This window comes from Heteronotia binoei, chromosome 8, assembly GCF_032191835.1.
Source record: "Heteronotia binoei isolate CCM8104 ecotype False Entrance Well chromosome 8, APGP_CSIRO_Hbin_v1, whole genome shotgun sequence".
NCBI lineage: Eukaryota > Metazoa > Chordata > Lepidosauria > Squamata > Gekkonidae > Heteronotia > Heteronotia binoei.
In genome coordinates this window covers 126,565,371-126,585,545 of record NC_083230.1, presented here as the reverse complement: position 1 = coordinate 126,585,545, position 20,175 = coordinate 126,565,371, and the positions used below count along the sequence as shown (strand labels likewise).

At 48.8% G+C, this 20,175-nt stretch overlaps 1 protein-coding gene across 1 annotated transcript in view; it reads right to left on the bottom strand.

The window, feature by feature from the left end:
- ZC3HC1 (zinc finger C3HC-type containing 1) overlaps positions 1 to 19,267 on the bottom strand; it is a 39,476-nt gene extending 20,209 nt beyond the window's left edge. The window contains exons 1-6 of the mRNA XM_060246027.1: positions 19,103 to 19,267; positions 14,555 to 14,666; positions 10,830 to 10,980; positions 8,357 to 8,440; positions 5,805 to 5,932; positions 665 to 822 (exon numbers count right to left, since the gene is read on the bottom strand). Coding sequence (XP_060102010.1) covers positions 665 to 822; positions 5,805 to 5,932; positions 8,357 to 8,440; positions 10,830 to 10,980; positions 14,555 to 14,666; positions 19,103 to 19,254 — 785 coding nt within the window. The 5' untranslated portion in view covers positions 19,255 to 19,267. The remainder of the gene's footprint in view (positions 1 to 664; positions 823 to 5,804; positions 5,933 to 8,356; positions 8,441 to 10,829; positions 10,981 to 14,554; positions 14,667 to 19,102) is intronic.
- Between the last annotated feature and the right edge of the window lie 908 nt (positions 19,268 to 20,175).

The following is a 20,175-nucleotide window of genomic DNA, read 5'->3' as shown; positions in this document are numbered from 1 at the left end:
ACTTGCAGCTGCTGGAATGGCCTTGGGTCAGCCATAGATCTCGTATCTGGGAGAACCGGGTGTGATTCCCCACTCCTCCACTTGCACCTTGCCTTCCCCAGTCATCTACACTTTCCCCCCAGCAATCTGGGTCATAATTTGACCCACCTCGGAAGGAGGGAAGGCTGAGTCAACCTCGAGCCGGCGACCTGAAAACCCAGCTTCTGCCGGGGATCGAACTCAGGTCGTGAGCAGAGCTTAGGACTGCAGTACTGCAGCTTTAACACTCTGCACCATGGGGCTCTATTCAGCCCTATACCCAGGAGGTAAAAACCCCAAACTCAAGGGTAAACATCTGCCCTTAGCAAGGCTTTCGAGAACCTGCAATTCAAGATCGACCAATCTTTGTCTAATCAATAAGAAAGCTGATTTTTCTATACGTAGAAATACATCTCCGATATTAATTCTGATTGAGCGTCACAAGCGCCCCCTGCAGGACCGGATCTACATGTTTTTTGAGGGGGAGCAAAATTAAAAAATGGCGCTCCCTTATGGGCCCACGGAATACAATGGACTCCATACCAAATTTAGCGCCCTCACCCCCCTCTGGTGGCGCCCGGGGAAGCACCCCCTCTGCCCCCCCAGATCTGAGCGTGCCACCCTGGGACTCCAGTCACTCGCGTACCTGCTAGCCCAGCCGCATAGAGCCAAGACGCAGGCAGGGACGTGGACTTGCAGGAGGTCCGGCGGGCGCTTGGTGGCAGGCTTCTCATCCTCCGCTTTGCAGTCCAGCTCCTCCTCAATCAGGTGCAGCAGGAGGCTGATCTTCTCTTCGGACACAGACTGAGGAAAGGGAAACGACAGAGGGTGAGTTGACGCACGCGGCGAGGGTGCCTGCTGCCGCCTGCTCAGCTTCCAGAAGAAGAAGAAGAAGATACTGGATTTATATCCCGCCCTCCACTCCGAAGAGTCTCAGAGCGGCTCACAATCTTCTTTACCTTCCTCCCCCACAACAGACACCCTGTGAGGTAGATGAAGATATTGGATTTATATCCCGCCCTCCACTCCGAAGAGTCTCAGAGCGGCTCACAATCTCCTTTCCCTCCCTCCCCCCACAACAGACACCCTGTGAGGTAGATTAAGATATTGGATTTATATCCCGCCCTCCACTCCGAAGAGTCTCAGAGTCTCCTTTCCCTTCCTCCCCCACAACACACACCCTGTGAGGTAGATGAAGATATTGGATTTATATCCCGCCCTCCACTCCGAGGAGTCTCAGAGCGGCTCACAATCTCCTTTCCCTTCCTCCCCCACAACAGAAACCCTGTGAGGTAGATGAAGATATTGGATTTATATCCCGCCCTCCACTCCGAGGAGTCTCAGAGCGGCTCACAATCTCCTTTCCCTTCCTCCCCCACAACAGACACCCTGTGAGGTAGATGAAGATATTGGATTTATATCCCGCCCTCCACTCCGAAGAGTCTCAGAGCGGCTCACAATCTCCTTTCCCTTCCTCCCCCACAACAGACACCCTGTGAGGTAGATGAAGATACTGGATGTATATCCCGCCCTCCACTCCAAAGAGTCTCAGAGCGGCTCACAATCTCCTTTACCTCCCCCCCCCACAACAGACACCCTGTGAGGTAGATGAAGATATTGGATTTATATCCTGCCCTCCACTCTGAAGAGTCTCAGAGCGGCTCACAATCTCCTTTCCCTTCCTCCCCCACAACAGAAACCCTGTGAGGTAGATGAAGATACTGGATTTATACCCCGCCCTCCACTCCGAAGAGTCTCAGAGCGGCTCAGTCTCCTTTCCCTTCCTCCCCCACAACAGACACCCTGTGAGGTAGATGAAGATATTGGATTTATATCCTGTCCTCCACTCCAAAGAGTCTCAGAGCGGCTCACAGTCTCCTTTCCCTTCCTCCCCCACAACAGACACCCTGTGAGGTAGATGAAGATATTGGATTTATACCCCACCCTCCACTCCGAAGAGTCCCAGAGCGGCTCACAATCTCCTTTACCTCCCCCCCCACAACAGACACCCTGTGAGGTAGATGAAGATATTGGATTTATATCCTGCCCTTCACTCTGAAGAGTCTCAGAGCGGCTCACAATCTCCTTTACCTCCCGCCCCCCACAACAGACACCCTGTCAGGTAGATGAAGATATTGGATTTATATCCCGCCCTCCACTCCGAAGAGTCTCAGAGCAGCTCACAGTCTCCTTTACCTCCCCCCACCACAACAGATACCCTGTGAGGTAGATGAAGATACTGGATGTATATCCCGCCCTCCACTCCAAAGAGTCTCAGAGCGGCTCACAATCTCCTTTACCTCCCCCCCCCACAACAGACACCCTGTGAGGTAGATGAAGATATTGGATTTATATCCCGCCCTCCACTCCAAAGAGTCTCAGAGCGGCTCACCCTCTCCTTTACCTTCCCCCCCCCCACAACAGACACCCTGTGAGGTAGATGAAGATATTGGATTTATATCCCGCCCTCCACTCCGAAGAGTCTCAGAGCGGCTCACAATCTCCTTTACCTTCCTGCCCCAGAACAGACACCCTGTGAGGTGGGTGGGGCTGGAGAGGGCTCTCACAGCAGCTGCCCTTTCAAGGACAACCTCTGCCAGAGCTCTGGCTGACCCAAGGCCATGCCAGCAGGTGCAAGTGGAGGAGTGGGGAATCAAACCCGTTTCTCCCAGATAAGAGTCTGCAGACTTAACCGCTACACCAAACTGGCTCTCACAGAAGCTGCCCTTTCAAGGACAACCTCTGCCAGAGCTCTGGCTGACCCAAGGCCTCCAGCAGCTGCAAGTGGAGGAGTGGGGAACCAAACCTGGTTCTCCCAGATAAGAGTCCGCACACTTAACCACTACATCAAACTGGCTCTCCAGAGGGGTTACTAGACTTCTGCTCATGGACAGAAAGGCCAAGTAAAGAGAGAATCACGGAAAACAAACACTAGAATAATAAAGAATTCGTGAAAAATAGCTAACAGACATAATGGTCAATTTCAATCAAAATTCTTATGAAAATTCAAACAGGTCTACAAGACCACACAATATTCCTTATATATCTTCACATTTCTGATGACACTGTGCTGGATACTTTGTAAAAAAAACAGTATGGAAATTGTGTTGGTGGGCGATCCAACATCCCTCCTTGATGAAGATGTGGTTCCACTGAAACGTGAAGATTACCGTCGGCTATCCATGAAGAGCGGGGGTGGCCAACGGTAGCTCTCCAGATGTTTTTTGCCTACAACTCCCATCAGCCCCAGCCAGCATGGCCAATGGCTGGGGCTGATGGGAGTTGTAGGCAAAAAACATCTGGAGAGCTACCGTTGGCCACCCCTGACGTAGAGTGTTTCTTCAGGATGTCTGCAAATGATTTGGAATATCAAGGACTTTCTCTTAAGTACTGCACCAGCTCTTTGTCTTGGTTACACTTACCTACTACGCTTGTGCGCACTGTGAAGATATATAAGGAACATTCTGTGGTCTTCCAGACCTGTCGTTATGAATTTTTGAATTTTCAGATGAATTTTTGAGATTACAAATGGAAAAATTTCTAAAAGAAGATAGAACTCTAATTTGGTACTTGCTCTCAGCTGCTAGGACATTGTATGCACAGTTGTGGAAGCAAGAAAAAATACCAGAGAAATGGGATTGGATCGTGAAAGTTTTATCATGGAGAGAGATGGACAAACTAGCAAGAACTTTAAGAGACTATGATCTGGAAGTGTTTAAAAGGGAGTGGAAGAAATTTAGAGGATATATAGAGAAAGAGTGGAATGTAAAAGGACATGGGACAATTTTTTAATAATGAGTATGAGAAAAGGGAAAAATTGAACTTTGATTGGTTAAGGGTACCTTTATAAGTGAACTTAAGTATATAACTTCGGCGGGAGTCTAGTAACAGAGGGAGGGGGGATTGGAAAATATCATATGGGTTAAGGATAGTAATGATATAAACAGACATTGTTACCATATGTTATTAATAAAATTGTTTAAAACTGAATTTTCAGATGAATTTTGATTGCAATTGACCGTTAAGTGTATTCGTTATTTTCCGTGGACAGAAAGGGGCTGAAAACTGCCACGTTCCCCCCCACACACACTGATTGCTGGCCAGCAGCACAGAGCCTGGCTGCTGTGACAGGGCAGCGGGAGGTGACTGAGTGGGATGCCCCCTTGTGGACTGCAAAGGTAGGACACAGTTTGAGTTCGGGGGCACTTTTAAGGCCAACACAGTTTATCTAACGCCAGGGGGTCAAACATACGGCCCGTGGGCAGGAACTGGCCTCTACTGGCTTTTATCCGGCCCAGAAGCAGCTGGTTGTTACCTTTATAGCCAGGTGGCAGAAGCCGTGCAATATGCCCCCGTGTACTGTCCCCGTGCTAATGAGGAATGCGCGGTGGAAGTCGAAGGGTGGGCCTCAGAAAGGTACTTTTACTGTAAATGGCCAAGGACCTGCCTACCTTAGGGACCGCCTCTCTCCATATGTTTCCCAGAGAGCACTGAGATCTAGTTCCCAAAATCTTTTAAAAATCCCTGGACCAAGGGAGGCTAGATTGAAAACAACGAGGGAGCAAGCCTTCTCTACAATGGCCCCCCAATGGTGGAATCAACTCCCAGAAGAGGTGCAAGCCCTGCGGGACCTGAATCAGTTCCGCAGGGCTTGCAAAACCGCCCTCTTTCAGCTCGCTTTTAAGATGGAACCCGGCTAACTGACATCTAGCCATCCTATACATGTTTCTGAATTGTAGCACCTTAATTAAAAATTCATAATGGCTAACCGATTTATCTAAGCTTTAACTTAATTTATAAACGTAATTCAACTGTATTTCAATCTGTTTTATAGCAATGACTGTATCTTATTGAAATCATGGTTATACCATGTCCTGTGAGCCGCCCTGAGCCTGCCTTTGGCAGGGGAGGGCGGGATATAAAAATAAATTATTTATTATTATTATTATTATTAAAAAGCTTAATGTTTTTGCACGTTTGCATTTTGAGTTTTTTAAAAAAGCGGATCATTGGGTTTGCCTGTGTCCTGTATAAAGTTTCTCTCACTGGTACCTGGCATTATGTTTTGTGGCACGCGTGACCCAACCCAACGGCGTGATATTTATGTCAGATCCAGCCCTCGCAACAGATGAGTTTGACACGGGTGTTCCCTCTAAGCTGAGTTGGCGTGAGCCAGCTCACAGGTTTTTAGCCTCCAGCTCCCACATTTTTGTCTTAGCTCAGGAAGGATGACCCCGGAGCACACCAATTGATGCAGGAGCTCACAACGTTAATGCCAGGAGCTCACAAAGCAGAATTTTTGCTCACAAGACTCTGCAGCTTAGAGGAAACATTGCTTGTAACCGGTGCTCCCTCTAAGCTGAGTTGGCGTGAGCTAGCTCACAGGTTTTTAGCCTCCAACTCACACCTTTTTGTCTTAGCTCAGGAAGGATGACCCTAGAACACACTAATTTATGCCGTAGCTCACAACTTTAATGCCAGCAGCTCACAAAAAGTAGAATTTTGGCTCACAAGGCTCTGCAGCTTAGAGGGAACATTTTTTTGACACCTCCGCCCAGTACTGACTCTTTGCCCGGCATCCAGGGCTAAGACTGGTCAAATCAGGCCGTCTCTGGAGGTTGCAGGTTCAAATAGCTTCAGGATATGCTCCGCTCCTTTGAAGCTTTACCTTTTCCCAAGTTAGATTCAGCTGAGGTCCTCTTTTAAAAACAACCACAACAAAACTCCCCCCGCCCCCCATCAGTTCAGCATCCCCAACCAGCAGCACCGGCAGGGTGAGTCCTCACCATGTTTTTCAGATCTTCCGGTTTCAGGGCGGGCAGCTGAAGCTCCAACTGGCACAGGCTCTGAAAGCGCTCCAGGAAGTCCCCGAGGAGAGCCAGGGGCTCGTCGACCCTCAAGACGGCAAAGCGATCTTAAAAAGAAAAGAAAAGAAAAGAAAAGAAAAGAAAAGAAAAGAAAAGAAAAGAAAAGAAAAGAAAAGAAAAGAAAAGAAAAGAAAAGAAAAGAAAAGGTAAAGCTAGTCCCCTGTGCAAGCACCAGTCATAAGAACATAAGAGAAGCCATGTTGGATCAGGCCAGTGGCCCATCCAGACCAACACTCTGTGTCACACAGTGGCAAAAAATTTTATATACACACATACACTGTGGCTAATAGCCACTGATGGACCTCTGCTCCATATTTTTATCTAAACCCCTCTTGAAGGTGGCTATACTTGTGGCCGCCACCACCTCCTGTGGCAGTGAATTCCACATGTTAATCACCCTTTGGGTGAAGAAGTACTTCCTTTTATCTGTTTTAACCTGTCGTTTCCAACTCGGGGGTGACGTCGCACCATGACGTTTTCACGGCAGACTTTTTACGGGGTGGTTTGCCCTTGCTTCCCCAGTCGTCTATGCTTTCCCCCCAGCAAGCTGCGGACTCATATTACCAACTTTGGAAGGACGGAAGGCTGAGTCAACCTCGAGCTGTTATCTGAAGCCAGCTTTTGCCAGGATCGAACTCAGGTCGTGAGCAGAGGGCTCCGACTGCAGTACTGCAGCTTTACCACTCTGCGCCACAGGGCACATGATATACTAATGTATATATATTAATGTCTCAAAAGTTTCAATTGTACCTTTTTCCCACTGACGTCTTTTTTGAACATTTTATTTCTTACAAACATGAAAAGGATCGCCTTATAGTTGTGGGTGGACCTCCTAGGTCTCCTGGCAAGCAATATTTTGAGACCCAGTCCGCCACTGCTCCGGTCTCCTTATCGTGCCAGCAATAGGCCCCCCCCAAATGGGAAATTTTAAAAGCAACAACCCAGAATGACGGCAGGCTTTTTACGGTTTTCAAAAGTTTTATTGGTTTCAGAAAAAAATAGGGATAGGGGATAGGAAAGATAAAAAGCACAAGACATTCTGGTGTTATTTTGCATAAAATACTTTCGAAGAATACAAGCTTAATTCTACAATATTTTCTTTACATAAATTGTCCCAAATTATTTTGTCGGAACTGTAGATAATCCATTTTAAAATTTTATTGTATAAATCTTTGGTTTGAATTATCTAGTAATTTTGACAATTCCAGTAAAAGGTAAATTTTATAATTATAAAATACAGGGGAAAAAGAAAGAAGAAATACGTTCACACCAGTGAATCTTAAGAGTCTTGAGTATCTAGCCAGGCATAAAATTTCATCCAATATTTTTTTGCTTCTTCTTTAGATTTCTCAGCCAACAGCTGGGATAGAAAGTCCAGCTCTGCTGTTTCCAGAACTTTTCCCACCAAGTCCATAAGAACATAAGAGAAGCCCATGTAGGATCAGGCCAATGGCCCATCCAGTCCAACACTCTGTGTCACATAAGAACATAAGAGAAGCCCTGTTGGATCAGGCCACTGGCCCCTCCAGTCCAACACTCTGTGTCACAGAAGAACAGAAGAGAAGCCATGTTGGATCAGGCTGATGGCCCCTCCAGTCCAACACTCTGTGTCACATAAAAACATAAGAGAAGTCATGTTGGGCCAGGCCAATGGCCCATCCAGTCCAACACTTTGTATCACAGAAGAACATAAGAGAAGCCATGTTGGATCAGACCATTAGCCCATCCAGTCCAATACTCTGTGTGTCACATAGGAACATAAGAGAAGCCATGTTGGATCAGGCCGATGGCCACTCCAGTCCAACACTCTATGTTGCATAAGAACATAAGAGAAGCCATGTTGGAACAGGCTGATGGCCCATCCAGTCCAACACTCTGTGTCACAGAAGAACATAAGAGAAGCCATGTTGGATCAGGCCAATGGCCCATCCAGTCCAATACTCTGTGTCACATAAGAACATAAGAGAAGCCATGTTGGATCCGGCCAATGGCCCATCCAGTCCAACACTCTGTGTCACAGAAGAACATAAGAGAAGCCATGTTGGATCAGGCCGATGGCCCCTCCAGTCCAACACTCTATGTCACATAAGAACATAAGAGAAGCCATGTTGGATCAGGCCAATAGCCCATCCAGTCCAACACTGTGTCACAGAAGAACATCAGAGAAGCCATGTTGGATCAGGCCAGTGGCCCATCCAGTCCAACATTCTATGTCACATAAGAACATAAGAGAAGTCATGTTGGGCCAGGTCAATGGCCCCTCCAGTCCAACACTCTGTGTCACATAAGAGAAGCCATGTTGGATCAGGCCAATGGCCCCTCCAGTCCAACCCTCTGGGTCACACAGTGGTCAAAAAAACCAGGTGCCATCAGGAGGTCTGTCAGTGGGGCCAGGGCACTAGAAGTCCTTGTACTGTTGCCCCTCCTATGTCTTTGTTCTGTCACTTCCCTTAAGGCACCTGGTTGCTTACCTGGGCAGGGACTGTCTGGCCAGAAGCAGAACTTCTCGTGTGCAGTCGACAAAGCTTTCTTCAGCTCTGAACACCTCTCCTTGTCTGGAAAGCAAAACACACCTCCTGAACACCAGGGAAAGCAGCACTCTCGAGACAGATCAGGCAAAAAATCCAGCACTACGTGCCTTTTTCATGAGCTCTGTACCGAGAATAGAGCTGCAGGAATTGCACAAATTTTGCCAGTTTTGCAATATGCAGTTTGTTTCTGCTACTCACCCTGAGGAATAACACCCCCTCCACACACACACACACACGTCTTGTCCAACATTCCTTTAAGCATCTGAGGTTTCACCAGGCGCTGCCAAGAGATGTTCAAATGCCCATGTTCTCAGCCATGAGGGTTAGCACCTTGCGGTTGTTGTTTTTTTTAAAAGACCACTGAAATTCATGGAACTTTAGCCTTTCTCCTACTCAAATCCTGTGCCAGCAGAAGCACAATTGTTTGCAGCAGCAGATTTCTTGTATTCCAATACAAGGTTAAACGCAATTTTTTTCAGAATGCGAGCTTTCGTCTGCACGAATATTGCTACGGTCACCTCGAGGTTGGACTACTGCAATGCCCTCTACATGGGGCTGCCCTTGTGCCGAACCCGGAAGCTGCAGCTAGTGCAGAATGCCGCTGCCCGGCTGCTATTGGGGCTCCCAAGATGGGAGCACATTCGGCCGGGACTCTGGGCTCTGCATTGGCTGCCAATAATATACCGAGCCTGGTACAAGGTGCTGGTCATTACCTTTAAAGCCCTATATGGCCTAGGACCTGCCTACCTGAGGGACCGTCTCTCCCCACATGTTCCCCAGAGAGTACTGAGATTGGGAACCCAAAATCTTCTCGTTGTCCCCAGGCCAAAGGAAGCTCACCTGAAATCTACCAGGGACAGGGCTTTCTCTGTAATGGCCCCTTCCTGGTGGAACCAGCTGCCGGAAGAGGTGAGGGCCCTGCGGGACCTTGCTCAGTTCCACAGGGCCTGTAAGACAACCCTCTTCTGGCTGGCTTATAACTAACCGGCATAGGAAACTGAGTGTAGTTCTATTAGATTTCTGCTATGTTTTAAAGTTTTTAACTGTGTAAAATGTTTAAACTTAATATTTTTATGTTAGATTTTATGTGCTGTGAGCCGCCCTGAGCCACCTTGGTGGGAAGGGCGGGATATAAATCATACATAAACTAACTAAACTAAACTAAAAGCTTCAGTTAAGGCATGGGGTATGGTAAGCAGAGCGATGTAGTGGGCAGTGGTTTAGAATGCAAAATGGTATGAAGTTAAAATCCAATGGCAAAATAGCGCGATTAACAAACTGAAAGAACATTTGGTCTGGATAGCATCTGCACCATTTTGCATACTTAACCACTGCCCACCAGCTATATGTAGCCATCCACACTGTACCTCACTGGTCCACCAGTGGGGCCAGGACACTTCCTCGTTTGAAGAAATGTGCTTAGAGCACATGAAAGCTGACATTCCGAATAAGACTTCGCTGGGACTCCGACTTTGTTCTATTGATTCAGACCAACACGGCTGCCTGCCTGGATCTCTCTACAAGGTTAAGGAAAAGGAAAGGTCCCCTGTGCAAGCGCCAGTCGTTTCCGACTCTGGGGTGACGTTGCTTTCACGACGTTTTCACGGCAGACTTTTGACGGGGTGGGTTGCCCTTGTCTTCCCCAGTCATCTACACTTTTACTCCAGCAAGCTGGGGACTCCTTTGACCGACTGCGGAAGGATGGAAGGCTGAGTCAACCTCGAGGCGGCTACCTGAAAACCCAGCTTCCGCCGGGGATCGAACTCAGGTCATGAGCAGAGCTTAGGACTGCAGCTTTAGCACTCTGTGCCATGGGGCTCTTTGAGAAAGAATAAGTAACCAGAAAACAACAGATATCTCCCTTGTTCAATGAAAGGAAAGGTCCTCTGTGCAAGCCCCAGTCGTTTCCGACTCTGGGGTGACGTTGCTTTCACAACGTTTTCACGGCAGACTTTTAATGGGGTGGTTTGCCCTTGCCTTCCCCAGTCATCTACGCTGTCCCCCCCAGCAAGCTGGGGACTCATTTGACCGACCTCGGAAGGATGGAAGGCTGAGTCAACCTCGAGCCGGCGACCTGAAAACCCAGCTTCCGCCGGGGATCAAACTCAGGTTGTGAGCAGAGCTTAGGACTGCAGTACTGCAGCTTTCACACTCTGCGCCACGGGGCTCTTGATACAAGGTTAAACACAGTATCATAAAAAGTGGTCAAACAGAAATTTAAAAATGGTCAGATAAAAATACAAAACAGCGGGCTAAGTAGGTCATAAATCAACGATTGGAACCTTAAGTACATGGCTAAAATACTCAAGTAAAAGCCGTTAGGTTTAAGCCGCTAAAATACTAAAGCACCAACATGCTAAGGTAACAGCTAAACTGTTAAGTTAAAAAAGCTGCTGGATCCTGCGATACGTACATTTGCGGAAGTCGAAAGCCAGCTGCAGGCTGGCGCAGAGGTAGGCCTGGCAGCTGGCGCATTTCAACATGTCGCACTCGATGTTGGTCCATCCGTACCTGGCGCAGATGAGGGGAGAGAGCTCGTGGGGCTTGCCAGCCCATTTGAGAGAGTGCTTGCGTTAAGGACGCCGGAGGAAAAAGAAACCTTCTCTCGTTTGGATTCCAGTTTGGTCTCCCAAGCGCCTTCCCCGTTGCCTGGCGCCAAATTCAGAACTTGCCCAATATTCTCCTGCTGGTATCTCTCACGCCCGGGGTGGAATTCTAGCAGGAGCTCCTTTCCATATTAGGCCACACAACCCTGATGTAGCCAGCCCTCCAAGAGCTTACAAAAAAGAGCCTTGTAAATTTCAGGAGGATTGGCTACATCACGGGTGTGTGGCCTAATATGCAAAGGAGCTCCTGCTAGAATAGGAGGATTGGCTACATCAGGGAGGTGTGGTCTAATATGCAAAGGAGCTCATGCTACAATTCCACCCTTGCCGTTTTCCCACTGTTTCTCAGTGCTTCTGCCCGCTATCTGTTTTTGCTTCCTCTTTGGCAGTGCCTAGGGCAGGGATGTCGAACTCATTTGTTATGAGGGCCGGATCTGACATAAATGAGACGTTGTTGGGCCGAGCTATGTCGGGTTGGGCCGGGGCATGTGTGTACCTATTTAAGATTAGATAGCAGAGATATAAATTTTATAAAGAACACAAACACAAATATATATTTTTTAAAAACTTAAAATGTTAGCACTCATTGGTCTTAAAGATGCTTCCTCTGTATTACTCCCATGGGATCCAGGGAACTGGGCAAAGGAAGCTCTAATTTTTCCTTCCTTCCCCAGGGGACCAGTAGGGGGAGGAACCTCAGCCAATAGAAGGAAGAGAGGCTTGGCTCAGTAGCTCAGTAGCTCTGCTGTGAGATTGAGAGAGCCTGGTAAAGCAAGCTATTCCTCCTCTTGTGGATCAAAAACTGGCTGAGTAATAGGAAGCAGAGAGTGAGTATAAATGGGCAGTCTACGCAGTGGAGGACGGTAAGCAGTGGGGTGCCGCAGGGCTCGGTACTGGGTCCCATGCTCTTTAACTTGTTCATAAATGATTTAGAGTTGGGAGTGAGCAGTGAAGTGGCCAAGTTTGCAGATGACACTAAATTGTTCAGGGTGGTGAGAACCAGAGAGGATTGTGAGGAACTCCAAAGGGATCTGTTGAGGCTGGGTGAGTGGGCGTCAACGTGGCAGATGCGGTTCAATGTGGCCAAGTGCAAAGTAATGCACATTGGGGCCAAGAATCCCAGCTACAAATACAAGTTGATGGGGTGTGAACTGGCAGAGACTGACCAAGAGAGAGATCTTGGGGTCATGATAGATAACTCACTGAAAGTGTCAAGACAGTTTGCGTTTGCAATAAAAAAGGCCAACGCCATGCTGGGAATTATTAGGAAGGGAATTGAAAACAAATCAGCCAGTATCATAATGCCCCTGTATAAATCGATGGTGCGGTCTCATTTGGAGTACTGTGTGCAGTTCTGGTCGCTGCACCTCAAAAAGGATATTATAGCATTGGAGAAAGTCCAGAGAAGGGCAACTAGAATGATTAAAGGGCTGGAGCACTTTCCCTATGAAGAAAGGTTGAAACGCTTGGGACTCTTTAGCTTGGAGAAACGTCGACTGCGGGGTGACATGATAGAGGTTTACAAGATAATGCATGGAATGGAGAAAGTAGAGAAAGAAGTACTTTTCTCCCTTTCTCACAATACAAGAACTCGTGGGCATTCGATGAAATTGCTGAGCAGACAGGTTAAAACGGATAAAAGGAAGTACTTCTTCACCCAAAGGGTGATTAACATGTGGAATTCACTGCCACAGGAGGTGGTGGCGGCCACAAGTATAGCCACCTTCAAGAGGGGTTTAGATAAAAATATGGAGCACAGGTCCATCAGTGGCTATTAGCCACAGTGTATGTGTGTATATAACATTTTTTGCCACTGTGTGACACAGAGGGTTGGACTTGATGGGCCGTTGGCCTGATGCAACATGGCTTCTCTTTTGTTCTTATGTTCTCCCCACTTCCTCCCCAAGGGAGAAAACAGAGGTTTTGCTCTGTATCTCCTGTGCAATTGAGCAAACCTGGCAGAAGGAAGCAAAAGAGAGGGAGAAGGAAGCAGATGACAGCCAGTTGCTCGGAGGCCTGATAGGAGCCCTCCAGGGGACTGATTTGGCCCCTGGGTCATATGTTTGACACACCGGCCTAGGTATTCCTCCAAGCAACAGAGAGGAGCAAGGAAATCACCACAGAAACACGAGTCCTTGCAGATCCCCCACTTACTCCCTCTAATAGCAAACTCAGGTGCTGTGAGGAGAGCAGAAAAACGAAACCACCTACTGAGACAGCACGGATTTCTGCATCATCGGGGGGTTCTTCAGGCATGACACAACTGCTCCCCAACGGCTTGACAAGGACTGAGCACGCTCACTGCTCCTGGAATGTTGACGCAGCGGCAAAAGGTGGAGTGTTAAGAGACAGGCACATTGGTCAGCTCAAGCTCTGATTGGCTACATCGGGGGGGGGGTGGCCTAATATGCAAAGGAGCTCCTGTTAGAATTCCACCCCTGCTCATGCCTCAACCGTCTCCTAGCTTGGCCTTAAGAACAGAAGAGAAGCCGTGTTGGATCAGGCCGATGGCCCATCCAGTCCAACACTCTGTGTCACATAAGAACATAAGAGAAGCCATGTTGCATCAGGCCAGTGGCCCATCCAGTCCAACACTCTGTGTCACATAAGAGAAGCCATGTTGGATCAGGCCAGTGGCCCATCCAGTCCAACACTCTGTGTCACATAAGAACATAAGAGAAGCCATGTTGCATCAGGCCAGTGGCCCATCCAGTCCAACACTCTGTGTTACATAAGAGAAGCCATGTTGGATCAGGCCAGTGGCCCATCCAGTCCAACACTCTGCATCACAGAAGAACAGAAGATAAGCCATGTTGGATTGGGCCGATGGCCCATCCAGTCCAACACTCTGCGTCACAGAAGAACATAAGAGAAGCCATGTTGGATCAGGCCAATGGCCCATCCAGTCCAACACTCTGCGTCACATAAGAACATAAGAGAAGCCATGTTGGATCAGGCCAGTGGCCCATCCAGTCCAACACTCTGTGTCACAGAAAAGAAGCCATGTTGGTTGGGGCAATGGCCCATCCAGTCCAACACTCTGTGTCACATAAGAACATAAGAGAAGCCATGCTGGATCGGGCCAATGGCCCATCCAGTCTAACACTCTGTGTCACAGAAGAACATAAGAGAAGCCATGTTGGATCAGGCCAATGGCCCATCCAGTCCAACACTCTGTACACACAGTGGCCAACAAACCCAGATGCCATCAGGAGGTCCATCAGTGGAGCCAGGACACTAGAAGTCCTCCCACTGTTGCCCCTCCCAAGCACCAAGAATACAGAGCATCCCTGCCCCAGACAGAGTTCCATCAATACCCTGTGGCTAGTAGCCACCGATGGACCTCTGCTCCAGATGCTGATCCAATCCCCTCTAGAAGCTGTCTGCGCTTGCAGCCGCCACCCTCTCTTGGGGCAGTGAATTCCCATAAGGGATTCCCACCCCCGCCCCACGTGGACCTCACTCCTGATTTCTGGGGATTCCTTGGTTCCGGTTCCTCATCACCAACGCAGTCGCTTCAGTAAAAGGATATGGTGAACGTTTCCACGCGGCTGAAGAAGGCTTCTCTGCTGGTGGTTTCACAAGGCAGGTCGTCAGTCTGGGAGGGCCCGTTGGCAGCGTCAGAGAAGGCAGAGGTGTCCTTTCTGAAACAAACACCGTAACGTTTTAAGACTTTTCCATTCGCGCTGGCAACAGGTTTCCACTCACGTCTACCAATCCCTCTGACCCCCAAGAGCAGGAGTGGCCAAATCAGCTTAACGTAAGAGCGACAGAGAAGAAACTTCTACTGTTTGAGAGCCCCAAGACAGGAGCATCAGATGTTTTGAGGGAGGGCGGAAGATGGAGGAGGGAGAGGTGGAAAGAAAGCAACTTTAATTTTAAATGCTTTCTGCCAGCCGGCTTGGCGAAATGACTGAAAGAGAGAAAGGACTTCTCCAAGCCGGCTGACGGGGCGGTGGGGGCTTCAAGAGCCGAACAATATGCGTGAAAAAGCCACTTGTGGCTTCTGCGCCACAGCTTGGCGACCCTTGCCCAAGAGGCTGACTCACTCAAGACAAATGGCTGCGGCTGTTCAAGACCAGGGATCTCACCCTTGGAGTTCCAAAAGGAAGAAAGACGGCTCGTAAATATTTTAAATGAAGAAAACAAATAAACATCTTCTGAACAGCAATGTCAAGCACTGGGTGAAGCACACCAAAACCTTCGCCCCTCTGCTGCAAGATCTACAATGGTTGCCCCTCTGTTTCTAGAACAATTCAGAGTGCTCCTTCTTACTTTTAAGATCCTATAGGGCTTAGGATCAGGCTGCCCCAAGGGCCTTCTCCCACATAAGAGAAGCCATGTCGCATTAGGCCAGTGGCCCCTCCAGTCCAACACTCTGTGTCACATAAGAACATAAGAGAAGCCCTGTTGGATCAGGCCAGTGGCCCATCCAGTCCAACAATCTGTGTCACATAAGAACAGAAGAGAAGCCATGTTGGATCAGGCCAGTGGCCCCTCCAGTCCAACACTCTGTGTCACATAAGAACAGAAGAGAAGCCACGTTGGATCAGGCCAATGGCCCCTCCAGTCCAACTCTCTGTGTCACATAAGAACAGAAGAGAAGCCATGTTGGATCAGGCCAATGGCCCATCCAGTCCAACGCTCTGTGTCACACCATGGCCAAAAAACTAGGTGCCATCAGGAGGTCCATCAGTGGGGCTAGAAGCCCTCCCCACTGTGCCCCCTCAAGCACAAGAATACAGAGCATCATTGCCCCAGGCAGAGTTCCACTGATGGACCTGTGCTCCATATGCTTATCCACCCCTCTCTTGAAGCTGTCTATTCTTGTAGCCGCCACCACCTCCTGTGGCGGTGAATTCCACATGTTAATCACCCTTTGGGTGAAGGACTTCCTTTTATCCGTTCTAACTCAACTGCTCAGCAATTTCATTGAATGCCCACGAGTTCTCATATTGTGAGAAAGGGAGAAAAATACTTCTTTCTCTACTTTCTCCATCCCATGCATTATCTTGTAAACCTGTATCATGTCACCCCGCAGTCGAAACCTCTCCAAGCTAAAGAGCCCCAAGCGTTTTAACCTTTCTTCTTATGGAAAGTGTTCCAACCCTTTAATCATTCTAGTTGCCCTTTTCTTCACTTTTTCCAATGCTATAATATCTTTTTTGAGCTGCGGTGACCAGAATTGTACACAGTACTCCAAATGAGGCCGCACCATCGATTTATACAGGGGCATGATGATACTGGCTGATTTGTTTTCAGTTCCCTTCCTAATCATTCCCAGCATGGCGTTGGCCTTTCTTATCGCAACCGCATACTGTCTTGACATTTTCTACCACGACCCATTCTATCGTCCTCGCCACCCCATCCAGACTAGTACCTCCAGCCAATACTATCAAACTTGTTAACAATTCCAATATAATTTTTCAAGAGGGACTTTATCCAAAAATGCGTATTGCATTTTTTAAAAAACTGGGTCTTTAAGGTTCCAGAGGATAACGGATCGATTTTAGCACTTAGGACTATGAATAATGGAAAGGAAAATAATTTTAGTATCACAACATAGCGACGCTGTCACCAGACACAGACCTCACATTGTATCTGCAGGCTTTTAAGAGTGTCTAAGCTCCAGCTGCCGGTTTAGATGACTTGCATTTTTAGCACCATAACCGTTTCCTTTCCAGCGCACTGTAAAACACACTGCATGCCATGTCCGAAATTCATTCTGTCAGTGAGCCAAGCTGGGCTTGCCCCAATTCACCCATTCCCTCCCAGCCTGGCCCACAGAGACATCAGGGATAATATATGGTTGCTAATCTCCAAGTGGGCAAAATGGAAACAACCCACAGGGTTATAGTGACCGCAATTACTAATATTTCATGCAGTATAATTCCAAATTTATAGGTGAAATGCAATACACACATACATTAAATGATGGAACACTCTCAAAAATTAGGGAGGGATGGTGGCTCAGTGGTAGAGAGCCAGTTTGGTGTAGTGGTTAAGTGTGCGGACTCTTATCTGGGAGAACCGGGTTTGATTCCCCACTCCTCCACTTGCACCTGCTGGCATGGCCTTGGGTCAGCCATAGCTCTGGCAGAGGTTGTCCTTGAAAGGGCAGCTGCTGTGAGAGCCCTCTCCAGCCCCACCCACCTCACAGGGTGTTTGTTGTGGGGGAGGAAGGTAAAGGAGATTGTGAACCGCTCTGAGACTCTTTGGAGTGGAGGGCGGGATATAAATCCAATATCTTCTTCTTCTTCTTCTTCTTCTTGGTAGAGCATCTGCTTGGTAAGCAGAAGGTCCCAGGTTCAATCCCTGGCATCTCCAAAAAAGGGTCCAGGCAAATAGGTGTGAAAAACCTCAGCTTGAGACCCTGGAGAGCCGCTGCCGGTCTGAGAAGACAATACTGACTTTGATGGACCAAGGGTCTGATTCAGTATAAGGCAGCTTCATATGTTCATGTTCAATAACTGTGGTCACTATAACCCTGTGGGTTGTTTCCATTTTGCAATCTAGAGTGACTCTTTCTGTATCTTCAGTCTCCAAGTGGGGCCTTTAAGATCTCCAGGTATCATGACTGACATCCAAATGACAAAGATCGCTTGAAGAAAATGAACACTCTGGAAGATGGAATCCACAGCATTGTACGTTATAAAGTCCTTCTCCAAACCTCACCTTCCTTGCACTCAACCCCCAAATAATCCAGGTGTTTCCTAACCCATATGCAGCAACCCCACCTGCAGAAAATGGCAGCTTGAGGGGTAGGTTCTAGGTAGGGTGGCCAATTCCCAGGTGGGAGCAGGAGATCTCCTGGTTTGGAGGCCCTCCCCCCGCTTCAGGGTCATCAGAAAGCGGGGGGGGGGGGGAGAAAAAGAAGATGACGACATTGGATTTATATCCCGCCCTCCACTCAAGAGTCTCAGAGCGGCTCACAATCTCCTTTATCTCCCTCCCCCACAACAGACACCCTGTAAGGTGGATGGGGCTGAGAGGACTCTCAGAGCAGCTGCCCTTTCAAGGACAACCTCTGCCAGAGCTATGGCTGACCCAAGGCCATTCCAGCAGGTGCAAGTGGAGGAGTGGGGAATCAAACCAGGTTCTCCCAGATAAGAGTCTGCACACTTAACCACTACACCAAACTGGCTCTCTATGTCTCCTGGGCACTCCATGATTCCCCGTGGAGACCAATTCTAGGATATAATGGGGAACTGATCTGCGGGTTATCTGGGGTGGGGGTGGGGCTGTTTTCTGAGGTAGAGGTACCAAATTTGCAGCATAGCATCCAGCACCTCTCCCCATAATACCCTACAAGTTTCAAAATGATGGGACCAGGGGGTCCACTTCTGTGAGCCCTTAAAGAAGGTGTCCCTATCCTTCATTATTTCCAATGGAGGGAAGGTTTTTATAAGATATGTGGTCCCTCTCAATGTGATGGCCAGAATTCCCTTTGGAGTTCAATTATGCTTGTCCCAATCTTGCTCCTGGCTCCATCCCCCCTCCCCAAGTCCCCTGGCTTCACCCCCAAAGTCCCCAGATATTTCTTGAATTGGACTTGGCAACTGTAGTTCTATGGCAAGGGCGGCCAAACTGCGACACTTTCACACATACGGTGTGGCTCTTGAAGCCTCCCCCGCCCAATTGGCTGGCTTGGAGAAGGCATTTGTCTCTTTAAATCACTTCTCCAAGCTAAGCCGGCCAGCGGCTTAGAGAATGCATTTAAAGTTAAACGTTGCTTTCTCTCCACCTCCCTCCCCTCTCCCCAGTCTATTTTCCTTCGATCCATCTTGCAGCTCTCGAACGTCTGACGTTCATGCCTTGCGGCTCTCAAACATCTGAAATGGAATCTATGGGACTCTTACATTAACCAGGTTAGGCCACCCCTGTTCTATGGCATTTCACCCCCGGCTGTCCCTCCCCTACCTGGCTCCTTCCCCCAAATCTCCAGGAATTCCCCCGCCCAGAGCAGGAGCCCCATTTCTTGCAAGGGCGGGAGGTGGACAAAGACCCTTTTGCATGGTGTGGGTGGAGGCCCGTTGCTTGGCGGCGGCTGCCAGCTCCTCCTTCCCTCCCGCTCGCTCACCCTTCCAGGCCAGCCTCCTCCGGGGCGATGCCCTCATCGATCAGCTCCCGGATCTTCTGGGGGGTGATGGCCGGGGACTTGGCTTTGCCCCCCAAATCGCCCTCCTCGGTCTCGGGGACAAGCGCCGCGGCTTGGGAGCTGGGCGCCGCCATCTTGGTCCGTCGCTCTAAGATGCCCCCCTCCGCCCAGGGGCCAGGAGACTTCCGTTCCCGCGGACTTCCGTTCCGGTAGTAATCACTTAAAACCTGAATTTCGGGTCCAGCGGAGGCCGATGGTCAGCTGGCGAGCTGACTGGCAACACCCCATCCCCACCCTGCCAGGGCAGGAAATCGTGCTTGCCCAGGGGTGTCAAACATGTAGTTTGAGGGACGAATCAGGCCCTCGGAGGTCTCCTATCAGGTCCCCGAGCAACTGCCTGTCATCTGCTTCCTCTCTCTTGCGTCCTACTGCAAAACAGCATGCTTTGCCAGGCTTGCTCAATCGCACAGGAGCTACAGAGCAAAACCTCTCTTCCTTCTATTGGCTGAGGCTCCCCCCCTTCTGATCCCCTGGAAAAGGAAAGAAAGAACTAGAGCTTGGGGAGGAAGGGGGAGAGGGAGAGCTTGCTTTGCCAGGTTCTCTCAATTGCACAGCAGAGCTACTGAGCCAAGCCTCTCTTCCTTCTATTGGCTGAGGCTCCTCCCCCTTCCGGTCTCCTGGGAAAAGAAAGAAAGAACTAGAGCTTCCTTTACCTAGTTCTCTGGATCCCATGGGAGAAATACAAAGAAAGCACCTTTGAGACCAATGAGTGCTAATGTTTTAAGTTTTTTAAAAATATATATATTTGTGTTTGTCTGTATTCTTTCTAAAAATTATATCTTTGCTACCTAATCATAAATAGATACACACATGGTCTGGCCCCTCATTTATGTCAGATCCGACCCTCATAACAAATGTGTTCGACACCCCTGCTTTAGAATATCTATTTCAGGGGTGTCAAACATGTGGCCTGGGGGCTGAAGCAGGCCCCCGGAGGGCTCCTATCAAGCCCCGTAGCAACCTCCTCTGCTTCCTTCTCTCTCTCTCTTGCTTCC